This window comes from Pipra filicauda, unplaced genomic scaffold (assembly GCF_003945595.2).
Source record: "Pipra filicauda isolate LSUMZ 115617 unplaced genomic scaffold, ASM394559v2 scaffold245_size1146780_pilon, whole genome shotgun sequence".
Taxonomy (NCBI): domain Eukaryota; kingdom Metazoa; phylum Chordata; class Aves; order Passeriformes; family Pipridae; genus Pipra; species Pipra filicauda.
Window position 1 is genome coordinate 141,205 of NW_024104360.1, and position 13,540 is coordinate 154,744.

At 46.9% G+C, this 13,540-nt stretch overlaps 1 protein-coding gene across 2 annotated transcripts in view; it reads right to left on the minus strand.

The window, feature by feature from the left end:
- Positions 1–7,491, minus strand: part of ADCY8 (adenylate cyclase 8) — a 132,778-nt gene extending 125,287 nt beyond the window's left edge. Inside the window, exon 1 of one of the 2 annotated variants that reach the window (XM_027720806.2) lies at positions 6,266–7,491. In XM_027720806.2, coding sequence (XP_027576607.1) covers positions 6,266–7,195 — 930 coding nt within the window. In that variant the 5' untranslated portion in view covers positions 7,196–7,491. The remainder of the gene's footprint in view (positions 1–6,265) is intronic. The other variant, XM_027720805.2, reaches the window with a different exon arrangement.
- Between the last annotated feature and the right edge of the window lie 6,049 nt (positions 7,492–13,540).

Consider the following 13,540-nt stretch of genomic DNA (forward strand, 5'->3'; position numbering starts at 1 on the left):
AAACAGAAGCACAGCTAAGTGCAAGAAGATTACATTTAGAGAAATGTGACCATATACTCATAGACTTGTAGAATACCAGGTTGGAAGGGACCTCAAGCATCAGCTGGCCCAGACTTTCTCGACAAAAGCAGTCTAAACAAGATGGCCCACCACCCTGTCCAGATGAATCTTAAGTGTCCAATGTAGGTGAATCCAGCACTTCCCTGAGGAGATTATTCTCATTGCAAAAATTTTTCATGTAGTGCCCAATCAGAATCTCCCCAGCATTTACTTGTACCCATTACCCCTTGTTGTTTTCATGTAACTCCTAAAAAGACATTCTGATCTTCTTTGTTGCCATCCTTTAAACACTGGAGCACGGTGAGAATGTCTATCCTAAGCCTTCTTTTCTCACGGCTGAACAAGCCCAGTTCTCTCAGCCTTTCCCCATATGTCAGGCTTCACCCTCCTTTGGTCACCTTTGTGGCCCCTCTTCAGACTCTCTCCAGCCAGTTTACATCTTTACTGGGGACCAAACCTGAACACAGTATTCCAGATGTGGCCTGGAAAGAGCTGAGTAGACTGGGATAATGACTTCTTGGTCTCTGCTGGGAATGTCCTGGTCAGTGCAGCCCAGCATCCTGTTGGCTTTCTCTGCCCCAGCTGCACACTGCTCACTCATACAGAGCTGCTTGTCTAGCAGGACCTCTGGGTCCCTTTCCACAGATTTACTCCCCAGCTAGGCAGTTCCCAGCCTGTGCAGCAATCCTGGATTATGTTTTCCCAGATGAAAGATTTTACACTTGTCCTTGTTGAAACTCATAAGGATCTTGTTAGCCCAGTCTTCCAGCCAACACAGGTCTTCCCACAGAGTGGTTTTCCCTTCCAAAGTGTTGACTTCCCTCCTCATTTGGTGACCATGGACAAACTTTGACCCCATATTCCAGATCACTTGTGAAGATATTAAGCACCATTGGGCTCAATATCAATCCCTTGGGGGCCCCACTTGTGATAGATTGTCACTTGGAAAAGGAGCCATTTGCCACCGCCTGCTGGGTTTCACTTTCAGCCTGTTCCCCACCCAGTGCACTGAGCACTTGTCTGGACCAGAACACATCATGTTGATATGTTAACCAGGGGCCTCCAGGGATGGAGTGCCAGGCAGGAGCTGAGTAAGGATTTCCAGGTTTGGAGTTTCCATCAACCCAAAAATTAATTTAAAAACATTATTCCTTTCTGTTTACTAAATTTCACCTTTTGCATGAAACACTCTAGTTTATCTCATGCATAGTCAGATATTCCAGAAATAAGGAAAATGTAAGGAGGAATCCTACTTGCCACCTTCTCTGCCCTCTGGAAAGAGATGAATCCCTTGAATAGTTCTAATTTTCCCTTCTTCTCTTTCCTGTTCCAATGACATCACTGAAAGTGTTGAGAAGTGCAGTAAGAGGCTACACTGGAGATGTTTATCCCCTTCAGTCTTCTGTACAGACTCATAAGGATCATTCAAATAAGATCTGCTGTTAATTGTCAGCTCTAAGTATGCTGGTGTGTGATTATTTTGCATTAGATGTTGCTGTTTTGGAGCGTATGCCTCTTCCTAGGCCATGAGAAACAACAAACAAGCAATAAACAAAACCTTAAAAGCAACCCAGAAGTGTTCTGACAGCAGAAAAAAATGTCACATCAAATCTAGCAAAGTGACTTGCACTGAGAAGAACCACATTAACTGTTGTAGGGTGAAACCAGCTGGTAAAAGCAGGTTTCATTCATGGTTTTACCTGAGTTCCTCCATTTTGGAGGCAATTAAACATCAAATTGTAAATATACTTAGTCCATTTGTCCTACTTAGCACAACAATGAAGCATTGGCTTCAGAGAAAAGTGTATTCAATTCTAATGTAATTATGCTGTGACCTACTGATACTGGTCAGGTGATATTACAGGATATAAAAGGAAAGCAGTTCGTAATCTAGTCTAAAATCATACAGTCAGGTTGGCCACGACAGACTATGGCAGAAAAATTAATAACAAATAATGCTACAAAAGTAACCATGAGAATAAAGGTGGAATGTTTTGATTCTAATTTTCAATGAGTAGCTAACTTTGAAATGTCCTTATATTTCACAGATTTAATAGATTTTCCACAAGCATTTGGTAGAAATTTTGAAGAGATGAGTGTGTTTTGTATATACACGTATACTGATATCTATGATCAGAATTTGAAAACATGTAGCTGGAATATGAATGCAAAAGCTGTCAGTTGCCATTGTAATATTATACAGATTTATCTCTGTAGGGCTCCTTGTGACTTCATGAATTCTGTCTTTCCTCTATTAATAATGCTGAGAGAGGGGTTGGGGAAAAAATAAGCAAGAAAAAAATCGCCATATTAATCCACAGAACTGCCTAGGCTTGGAAAGACAGATGGAAACAGAGAGAAAAGAATGAGTTTATCCAGTCATAACACTACCCACTTCAAGGTTATTTCTAAATGTGTTTTTAAATTTTTATTTAATATGTGTAATTTAGGACTTAGTCCTTCAAGATATCCCTTATGCAGATGATTTACTCACAGGACTAGGCTTGCTGACTCTGGTGGAATTTTCTCATGTGAGTGAAGATTGTAAAGGCAGAGGATTAAAATCCAGAGTGTGTATGTAGCTTACATAATTTCAAGTCTGTCAAAATTCATATCTATATTATCATCTGCCCATGTTACATAACAGGAAGGAGCTCTGAGTTGTTTGTTCTTCCCCATATGCCTGAAACACATGTATAGTCTTAGAAATTTTGGATTGTATAAATTATTACCAAGGAAAAAGTAAGAATGAATGAAATACAAATAAAACTTTCATTTTGGGTCATATCAGAGGCAAGCACCACCCCCAGGATGGTGTCTGACAAGGCACACATAACAAGCACTGCACTTGTTTACCAGTAAGATCTTGCATTATCATTTGCTTCCTGCCACAATCTTTAGTCAAGTCAGCACCAGTGCTGCCTTTACCTAAGTCATGATATCAGTTCCTTTTTCATGTTTCACACACGCCTGAGCAACAGCACATTCCTCAGCATTTCAGGCTGGGATCAGCTGGGTTTAAGGGTGGTTGTATCTCCCCAGAAGCACTCAGCACTTGGCAGGATTGAAACTAGAGAGTCTACATTTGTTTTGGTTACTTTAACAAAATCTTATTTCAAGGCAGTCTTTCTCCTTCATCTTTATCTAGAATGTTGGTTCAAATTTATTTTGAGATGCAAGGAAAGAAAAATCAGGTGATGTCTTAAATTTTACTGCAAGGAAAAAAAGGTGAACAGTGAGCATTATTTTTATTCATGATAATGAATGCTTTGTTAACTACAAGAAACAGCAAAATCAGGCACTAGTATTGTATGCTTCTGTTCAGCATCACTAATGGTTTGAACTCCTGGTGAACACACTTATCAATGAAAACTAATATTAATTAAGAGGTTAAGGGAAAACAGGTCAAAGCAATTGATTTTCCTCCTGTGTAAACTGTTGCAACTTTAAGATCTTAGACTTATAGTTGACTTATAACTGTGTGACTGAGAAGAGAATCAGAACCATTTTGCCCATGGATACTACTGGGTACAATACTAAACTGACTCCAGGGTAGACAATTCTTTCTGTCCAGAATTGAATTCAGTATTTTCCCTGCATGAAATCTTTATCTTAGAAAAATCAGTGGAAAACCCATTATATGTACCATGATCAGAGTTTTACTTTCTGTTTTTTCTTTCATTGCATACTTAAATTTCTGGTTTTGGTCCAGTGTAAGCATCTGCCTGCATCCTGAGGCACAGCAAGATGTTCACAGACATTACTACTAATCAAATAGTTCATTTAGCCTTGTAAGGCTTCTTTGAAGGACAGATGCAGCATTTTACCTGGGAAAATAAGCCCTATTAGAAAAGAGAGTGTTTTGCCTGCAGGGTGAAGAAATCTGCATTGGCCAAAAAATTTCCTACATAAACTTGATGACACAGCCATTTAAATTCTCTCTGTTCTCTTGAGAAGTAACAGTTATATGCCCCTCATCAGCCGTAAAAGCCCTCATTCACTAACACTTGAAAGGGCTAGGCAATTCTCTGCAAAAAGTAAAAAAAAATGGTGCAACACCAAAAAGTGACAAAGTAAGGCTGCGCCTCCCCCCGGGCACCAGCTGCGGCTTCCCGGAGCCCCCGGGATGAGCCCTGGACCACCCCGCGAAGAGGATGGGGAGTCGCGGGAGACGGGTTGGGGGTCGCGGACAGGGTCCGTCCCTCCGGGGCCGCTGGAGGGAGCCCCCGGGCCGCGCAGCGGCGGCTTCAGCACCGCGCGGGGGGACAGCGCCCGTGGAGCCGCGCTCCGCAACCCGCGCATCCCACCGCGCTCCCCGAGGCATCCGGCTGCAGAGAGCCAGCCCCGGCGCGGGGAAGGATCCGGCCTCTCCCGTAGGGACTGGAGGCAAAACGGTCGAAGCAGCGCATAATCGGGCGACGTTAAGCGGTCCCTGGGCAGGCGAGAGCCAGTGTAAATAAGCACCGACGTGTGACAAGCTGCACGGATCCTGTTAAGGGATTTATATATGTAGTTCATGAAGGCAATCATCTGGCTGACAATCTCTCATTGTGCACCGCTCAAAGGCAGTTCATTCACACAACTGTCTGCAAAATGAAGATATTAGTATCTCTCCTGGGAAACGTCTGTGGCAAATGCATGTGTGCGTGCGCGTGTGCGTGGACCGGCTAAACAGCTGCGATACTGGTGGGTAATGAGATAGCAGCGCATTACTCATTGCTCCAAGAGAGGACATGGAAGTAAATTAAGAAATCAGCATAACTCACACAGCTATTGACCCATCAGTAATAGCACCAGCAGTGCATGGGAGTAGGACACGGTGCGCGGCTGCAGTTCATTCATCGGCATGTTACCAAGAGCTGGGGAACAACTCTGCACAGCCTAATTGTCTTACATCCACAGGGTTTAGCCAGGCACAGCACACCAGGGCAGCTTCTCCTGAAACAGGATGAGCCCAATCACTGGGAAGTGAGTCAGACAGCCCACAGCTAACAAGTGCATGGAGTAAGGGAATGGGCAGGGTGTGCAGGGGTTTGGGGATTGCCAAAGTCTAAGGAATGTAGATGTGTCCTAAGAACCACAATCATCAAAACTTCCAGGTGCAAGATCGGTCACTTCCCAGCTGCACATCCCAGCACTCGTGTAAACAATATCCCACCAACAACACATTCCTCTGTACTCTCCCTCCTTTGGGGATTATCTGCCAGCACCTCCACCCCCTTCTCTCCAGAGCCAAATGGAGATGATAATCTGCTGTGAAATATTGGTAGCACAGAGCTGTGACAGTCTGGGAAGGGAGGGGGAAAGGGAGCTGCTAGAATCTCCAGGATTAAGTTGTCCTAGTTAGCCAGTGTTTTCTTGCCTTGCAGGGATATTGGGAATTTGGTGCACTCTCACTTTCTGTGGAAGAAGCCATCTGAGTGTTAAGTCAGGTTAGACCTGGTTTTAACCCTGTAGACCCTGTCTTGCCCAGTGCCTCTCAGCGGTTTGCACCACACACCACTCCACCATGTAACCAGTACTCTGTCCTAGACCTCACTTGTAAGAATGCAGCACAACAACATTGTGCTGACTACCAGCAGAAAAGGTTTCTCAGTGTCCTCCAAAGACAGCCTAGGATCTCACATCAAATATCCCCAGGGGAGCTTTGCCCTGGTTTCACTGAGGTTTCACTGGTTTCTCCTTGCAAAGGAGCTTTGCTCCTGTTTTCTCATAACTCAGATCAAGCTGCCCTTCACATATAAGTATACCAATTCCCCCAGCTGATTCAGAGTTAAAAAGCATGAGCAAGAAAGATGGGCACAGTGTGAAAGTTTGGCTAAGACAAGAGTCATCTCAAGCCCCAAACCACTGCTGGAAGTCAGAGAGGGGAATGATAAATGACCCATCCTCCCCACTTGCCCAAGGAGCTTCTCCCTTCAAAAGTTATTTCAAGGGACAGCAGTGTAGTGAATGTACAAGGAGAGGGGACAGAGTGGTTAGGAATTGTCCCTACTCCCAGTTTGAGGTAAAACACTGGGATGAGAAAAGGGTGGCAGAGGAGAGGGAGACAGAAAGCTTTCATTTTGCCTATGATCTCCCCCCTGGGTAATGAACTTCTGAGCACCTGATTGTAAGGGAGAGGATCTTTTGGGACACTTACACCTCTTCTTACTCAGGGTGATGGAGAAAGAGGACAGTTCCCACCCTCTCCTCACCACAGTACCTGGTTGAGGGAAGTCACGGCGAATCTGGGGATTACCAGCTGCATGACGAGTTGCAGGACAGAGGTGACCAGCCCAGCCAGGATGGCCCAGGTGAGTGGTAGCGGGAGCATGCTGTAGGTCGCAAAAAGCGTGAAAAGCACATAGCCAATGCCGTCCCCAAGGAGGCCACAGCCCAGGCCTGCCGCCAGGATCTGTGTGGCCATGGCCACCCAGGTGACAACACCACTGTACTGCAGGTAGGTGTACGAGGTCGTGTCCTTCCTGACCACCACTAAGGCACAGATCACCACCTCGATGCCAGTGAAGAAGCCCAAGAGGATGCCCTTAATAGGGTCCATGGGAGCAGAGGCCAGGGTCAAGTGGAGGAACAGTAGGGTCAGCTTGGTCAGCACGTCCAGGATGTTCATGACCACCTCAGATTTGCGCCGCTGGCCCAAGAAGTAGCGCTGGTAAAGGCGCTCCAAGTCCCGGGACTTGAAGGAGTTGCGGAGAGTGGGGAAGATCACCCCGCGATATGTATAGCCCCAGTTGAGGAAGAAGTCGGAGTTGCTGGGGGCACAGTCCAGGGGCAGAAAGCCCAGGTCCCCGCTACTGCTCGTGCGCTCCGGGAAGACTTTGGTGCCTCCGTTGTTGTGGCGGTCGCTGCCCAAACTCCGTCCGGCCGACTGCCGCCGGAGGTGGTGGTGGTGGTGCGGCGGGTGGGGGTGGTGGTTGGGACAGCAGGTCTCCTCTGAGCTGAAGCCCTTGCCCCCCCCGCTGCTGCTGCCGCCGCTGCTGCTGCTGTGCTCCTGGATGAAGCGCTGCTCGGTAATGTGGCGCACGGCCGTCTGCCACAGCAGGCGCTGGGGTCTGCCGCTGCCGGGGGGGGTCCTGTTGATGGTGTAAAGTTCATCGCTGTCGCTCAGGCACCGCACCTCCGAGAGCTCCATGGCGGTGACTGGCGGGGGGCAGAGCACCGGTGCGCGGGGCGGGGGGGCGGGGGGCACACACCGTCTTTGGGGAGGGGAGCAGGGGGAGGGATAGAACCACGGGAGAGGAGGGAGGGGATGGCGGAGGGCGGGCGGCGGCGACGGCGGGGTGGCGGTGCGGGGATCACATTTATAGGCAGGTCCCCGTGTCTGGCGGCGCGGCTTGGCGGCGGGGCTGGTTGGCCGCCGGGGTCCGGGGGGCGGCTGCGCCGGCTCAGCGCAGGCGGCCCGAGCCCCGCTCCCGCTCCCCCGGCGTCCCGCGGAGCCGCATCCCGCGGAGCCCGGCGGCAGAACAGCCCCGGAGCCCCGGCGGGCTGGGAGCGAGCCCTTCTCGGGGCGGTGCGCTGGGAGGGAGCCGAGCCGCGGGTCCGGAAAGGAGGAGGAGGAGGGAGGAGCGGAGCATCTACGGGCGCAGCCCCGCTGCCCGGTGGGAGATCCTTGGCCCCATCCGGAGGCCGGAGGCACGGAGGGGTGGGGGCAGCCGCCTTGCGGAGCCGTTCACTGCGGGCAGCGCCTCTCTCCGGGGATCCCGGGGCTCCGCTCCGAGGTCTGGTGCCCGGGAGCTGCTGTAATTCCTGCGACTGCGGTCAGCGGCAGCGCTGCGAGCTCGGGCAGGAAGGGAGAAGCAGCCAGGTCGCGGGCATCCTCGGTCACAGCTCCGGAACCGCCGGCCGGGGGCTGCCCGCCCGCATTCCCTCGACAGCGGGGCATGTCCCGCAGAGAGCGCCGCCCGGGATCACGGGGAGCCTCTGCCATCCATCGCAGGCTCTCGGCTTGCTTGGTAACGAGAAAAAAGGAGGGGGGAAAAAAGGAGTAAATAAAAAATCACATCAGAAACCAAACCTAAAAAAAAAAAGAAAGAAACGACAGAGAGGGGAACGAAAATCCCGCCCTAAACTCAGAGCTCTGGGAAGCCCGATGGGAGGATCTCAACTTCTCTGCGGGTCGGGGCAGGGAGTGCTCCGGCTCTGGGGCTTCCCTGGCGGCAGAGAAGAGGAGGAGGAGCAGGAGGAAGGGACGAGGGCAAGGCGTGGGGAGCGCGGTGCCTGCGGGGAGCCGGCGGCGGTGCTGCCCCGGGAGCTGCCGGGACCAGCGCAGCGGAGCCGCCGCCGCCGCCGGAGTGGAGCTGCGGGCGGGCGGCCCGGGAGGAGGCAGAGCCCGGCGCGGTCAGCTGATGCCCAGCACGTCGGCGGGGCTGCCCTCATCCCCCCCGCCTCGGCCCGGTTAAAGCAGCCGCAGCCGCAGCCGCGGCGCCGGGAGGGGGTCAACGGACGGGGGCTACCACAGAGCAGGTCCTCTAGTCCCAGGAGACTCCTCCGAGGGTCACTCGGGTTTCTCTGAGCTGCACTTCTCTGGGTGTCCCTGGACTGTCCCGCAGTGCCTGACAGGTGCATCCACCCAGAACGCTCAGTGGGAGCTGATGCTGCAGCCGGGCATCCCTCTGATCCGGCACAAGGGAGAATCTCAGGCCTTGCTTGGAGCGAGCGCTCCTGCCCTGGGGTGGGGGAGCCCTGGGAACCCCTCCACCTCTGCCTGTGACAGTTCAGGCCCTCTCAGAAAGGTGTGCTGTCACTGCCAGGATTGTGACTCTGGTCACCTTGTGTTAAGTGAGTGTGTGTTTGATGGCTCCTATCCTGACAGCACTTACATTAAAGACACTGGAGAAATAATAGAAACTGTCCCACGCACAAAGCCTGGAGTTAAAACCACTCCTCACTTTGCACTTTGGCAGATGAAATTGTCCCTGCTCCTCTCCTTATGGATTCTCTTTGTACCAGCAAACCTGGAGTGTTGTGCACAGCCTGGAGAAGAGCAGGTCTTTACCCTTCCTATCCCTCGTCTGTCCATAGTAAACCTTGTTAAAGGGTCTGAACCGTGTCCTGGAGGAAAGGCAGTTAGACTATGGCAAATTAAGGGAGAGGTGTTTTCTTTGTGTTTAAAAAGACAAGAGTGATGCCTGCTGTATTCCTTGAGATAAATGTACAGCTTCCTTCTGTCAGCACTGAGGATGTGTGTGGACAGAGGCACTGCCTGGAAAGGAGCTGTGCTACCCTACAAGGAGCTCTGGCTTCTGTTGGGAGTTGGGGAGCTTGAACAAGGCATGTGGTGCTTGACTTCCAGTGGGCCTGAGCCTCCATGAACACCCTTCCAGCTGTCATTACTTAGTTCACCTTTTATTATTATTTTTGTAAGGAAGACATGGAGCTTTAGGAAGGATTTCACTCTTTGTTTCTGTATTTGCACTACAATAGATTTGGGAATTCCAGCCAAGTCTGTGTCCCATGTGTGAGGCAAGTTTTGTACAGATATAAGCAGAGGAAATTCTTGTTCACAAGAGCCCAGATAAGGAAAGAGTGATGTTTTTGTGAACAGGGATGGGTCTTTCCTGTGTTTCAGCATGACTCTGCTAACCTGGAAAGGGTTAAGACTAGTTTCACCATAATAATAGAGGCATATATCCTTACTCCTAGATAAATCCCATGGAAATTGCAACATTACTTCAAGATGAAACTGTTACTGTAAGTGGGGAAGTCTTATATAATAACTTATATATTTCTTTTATAAAAGGAATTGTAATTGTTAGTGATATTATCCCAGAGCACTGAAAGAAATCAGATTGCTCAACACAAATCATGCTAAATCAAAGGAAAAGGAAACAAATTTACAATGCAGCTTAAGGAGACATCAGTTCAAAAGAGATAAGATGAAACCAAGATAGGGAGCTCTCAGTTCTCTAATGTTGCTGTAATCACTGAATCACAGGACTGGAAGAGTCCTTGGTCTTATGGCAGAATAAGATCTACCCTCACCGTTGTTCCTGCAATAGAGGCTCTGTACATCTCCAAGCAGTCTATTTTTATGCTTCTCCATCCTTATCATTTTCATATCTAACCTGAACTTTCCTTGCAGCATTCACTAAGCAAATCACATTCACCAAGCACATCACTTCTTGTCCTGTCCACCACAAAACAAGGAGGCCAGATTGTCCTGGCAGTAGTCTATACATATTTAATGAATGTCTCTTCCATCCATTTGCTCTTCCTCTTCTCATTTCTTAGGCTAAATAACCTAAATAACCTAATTTCTGTCATTTTCCTCCCCATGGGTCACATTTTCTAGGTCTCTTTTCTGTTTGTTCTGGATTATGTACACTTTTTTCGTGATTTTATTTTCTTTCTTTTCCCTCTGTGAGATGCATACAGCTTGGCTTCGTTCTACAGTGGAAAGTTATCTTATGTCTAAGACTATACTTTGTGATCTGTACTCCTATTTATACATCCTGTGAGATATCTGTCATCCTCACACTTACCCAGAACTGATGACCTAATGAAACTTTGCTGTCCTCAAGGCTTGGGCAGGTGTCACTTGCTCCATATGTGCATAACAGCCTACATGAAGCATCTTGCATTTGCCCTCGCTGGAATGTATTGTACTTTTTCCACCCTGTATGCCCAATTTGAAATAGAACATGTTGAGTACTAAACCTGTCCTCCTCCATGCCAGCAGCCCTCCCCAGCTCTGTGCCATCTGTGTGTTTGGTGAGCCTACTCTCTCTTCAGTGGTGATGGCAAAGCAGTGCAGTGCCTTTAGGTAACAGTCGATGTGCTCATTTTTTGCCTGTATTTCTGAATCAGCCTCAGAAGTACTGGGCATCTTTGTGGAGGGTTACCAAGAGGGGACAAGGTCTTTCTGAGCACAGGGACCCACTACTGCAACGCTCTTGGCTCTGCAGAGTTAGGAGGATGCCTGACCATTCTGGGGAGTAGGAAAGGGGTGAGCCTGCCACAGCCCTGGCTGCCACTGAAGGGTGGATGAGCTCTAAGTCCCAATAGGGTTCAGTTGGCACTAGATTAGAACTGAGCATTATTCAGTCTTTGTTGCTATTTGATTTTTTTTCTTTTTTTAAAAAGAGCTAAATGACTTGGCAGTGCCACAAAATCACTAAAAGCCATTTAAAAATAATACTGTCGCTAGAAGGCTTTTGAAGGATGAAATCAGGCAGAATTCGTTCCTCTTCTGTCACCTGAAAGTTTATGTCACCCTCCTCTCCTTCTTCCCCCTCTCTACCCACAGCAGTAGCATTTCTGTACAGTTTAATGTTATGATATTTAATCATGCAAATAATGATCTCATTCAATTTAGTAGGACTATTTATGTCCTCAGGATTGTGAACCTGGCACTGTGCTCTGCAAAGCACTCCAGGGTTCTCCAATAAACATGGCTTCAATATCCAACACACTATTAAGGAACACTTGTGTTATTATACATCCTATTTATTTAAGTATAGACTCAAAAAAACAATTTAAGAAAGGAAAAGTGAACAATTGACATATAGCCTCTGTATCTCTTCATGTACACATGAAACATGAAACTTCAGTAATGATGGAAATGACAGAACATAAGCAAATTGGCCTAGATTGTCTCCTTACCTGTTTGGTGGTTTATGGGGTTTTTTTCCCAATAATTCCCTCTTTTTTTTTTTTCTCTTATGCTTGGCAACAACTTAGACATTCTAATATGTAAAAAAAAAAAAAACACAAAAAAAACAAAAAAAAACAAAAACAAAAAAACAACAAAAAAACCAAAAAAAAAACCAAACCAAACCAACGAACAAAAAACCACCAAAAAAAAAAAAAAAAACCCACAAAAAAACCCCAAATGACTTCTGCTATTGATTAAGTCTTCTTTTAAAAAAATCTGTCTATCACTTTTCTTAAATGAACGTGTATCTCAATACAGTATCTGTCTCAATACAATGTTGAAGAAAACACAGGGCATATGGGAATGAATTGAAAATTGTAACATTGGATAGTAAAAGCATTCAGACTGATTAATGAAAGCCATGGTAGAAGAAAAACCAGGTTTCATGGACTGAAAGATCAGAGAGAAAGAGGATGAGGACACATAGCTTAAGAGATGATGGAAACAATCAACTTTTCCTGGGGTTTGCAGATGATTTCTCTCAGTACAGTAAAAATAACAATGACATATTTTAAAGTTTGCAGGCAATGAAGCTAAATTATTACATTCCTCAGCAATACTACAAGGTCTGGGGAAATAAAAAAAAAGAACAAAAAAAACCAAAGAATTTTTAAAAATCAGGTCAGTTATAGTATAAAAAGGTAGTAAGAAATGTCAATTTTAATGTTGATACTTTAAAAGAAGATTTTTACTTTGCTTTTTCTTCTTTTTTTTTTTTTTTAAGGGTTTGTTTTTTGTTTTTTCAGTATGGATGCTATTGCTTCTCCATGTTATGAAGTTAATGTTCCCTCACATGAAAATAAATGACATATCTCTCCCTCCCTTCACAGACACACATATCCACATAAATGGGTCAGAAGATGGTGTAAGCATGTGGATTTTATGAAGGAAAATAAGGGGTTGGAGAAGAATATGCACCTTTTAAATAAACATGGTTGGAGCTGTGTTTTTCTCCTCTCTCTTCCAGGTCCACTCCTTCCTCACTCACCCAACTGTTGCTCTAGTTTTGAAACCAGATTAGCGTCTGTGACCACTGCAAGTCTTTTATTTGTGACTCTGTGGGCATTAGTGGTGAACGGGAATGGCTGTTTAGCACTGAAAAAAAAAATGGTCTGTCTATACAAGTGATATGGTTTGAAGCTGGCTCCCTACCAAGTCTCCAAACCTTACCACCAGAAGTCCCCCGTCCCCCCCCAAACCTCAGGGAGAAGAGGGAGAAAAAAGAACTAAGAAAACCCGAAACGAGAGAGAGACAACCAAAGTGAGATATATAAATATATTTACACTTATATATATATAATTAAAATATACAATTTCAAAAGGGAAAGGGAAGGGGGAAGGGAAAAAAGGAACAAAACTAAAATGATATATATATATATATATATCCCAATTAGTGACACAATATCTAACAACTAAAAGAGTTAGCAAAGAAATATCTCACTACTCTCCTGGGACAACCGAGAGTCGCTCTGGAACGATCGCCGGCAACCTCCGTCTCCCAAGGTCGGCAAGGCCTTCCCAGGCCTCGCTCCCCAACACGGCAGACTCAACAGCAGGGAACCTGCACCTCCAAGCCGCCAGAAGGAAAGAGAACAAAGGCCTTCCCTCCTTTCTTCTTATAGTCTGGCTTACGTAAAAATTGTAGGGAATACCGGGTAAATCTGGGCCCTTCCTTGGTTACAAACTGGTCACCAAGGAAGGCCTAGCCCAAACCACCACAACAAGCAATTGTTTCTGTTTTCCTGAAAACTAACCTTCAGAAGGCATTAACATGATGGAAATTTTCAGCTCTTAGAAAAAAACTACATTTTTATGACAGTGAAT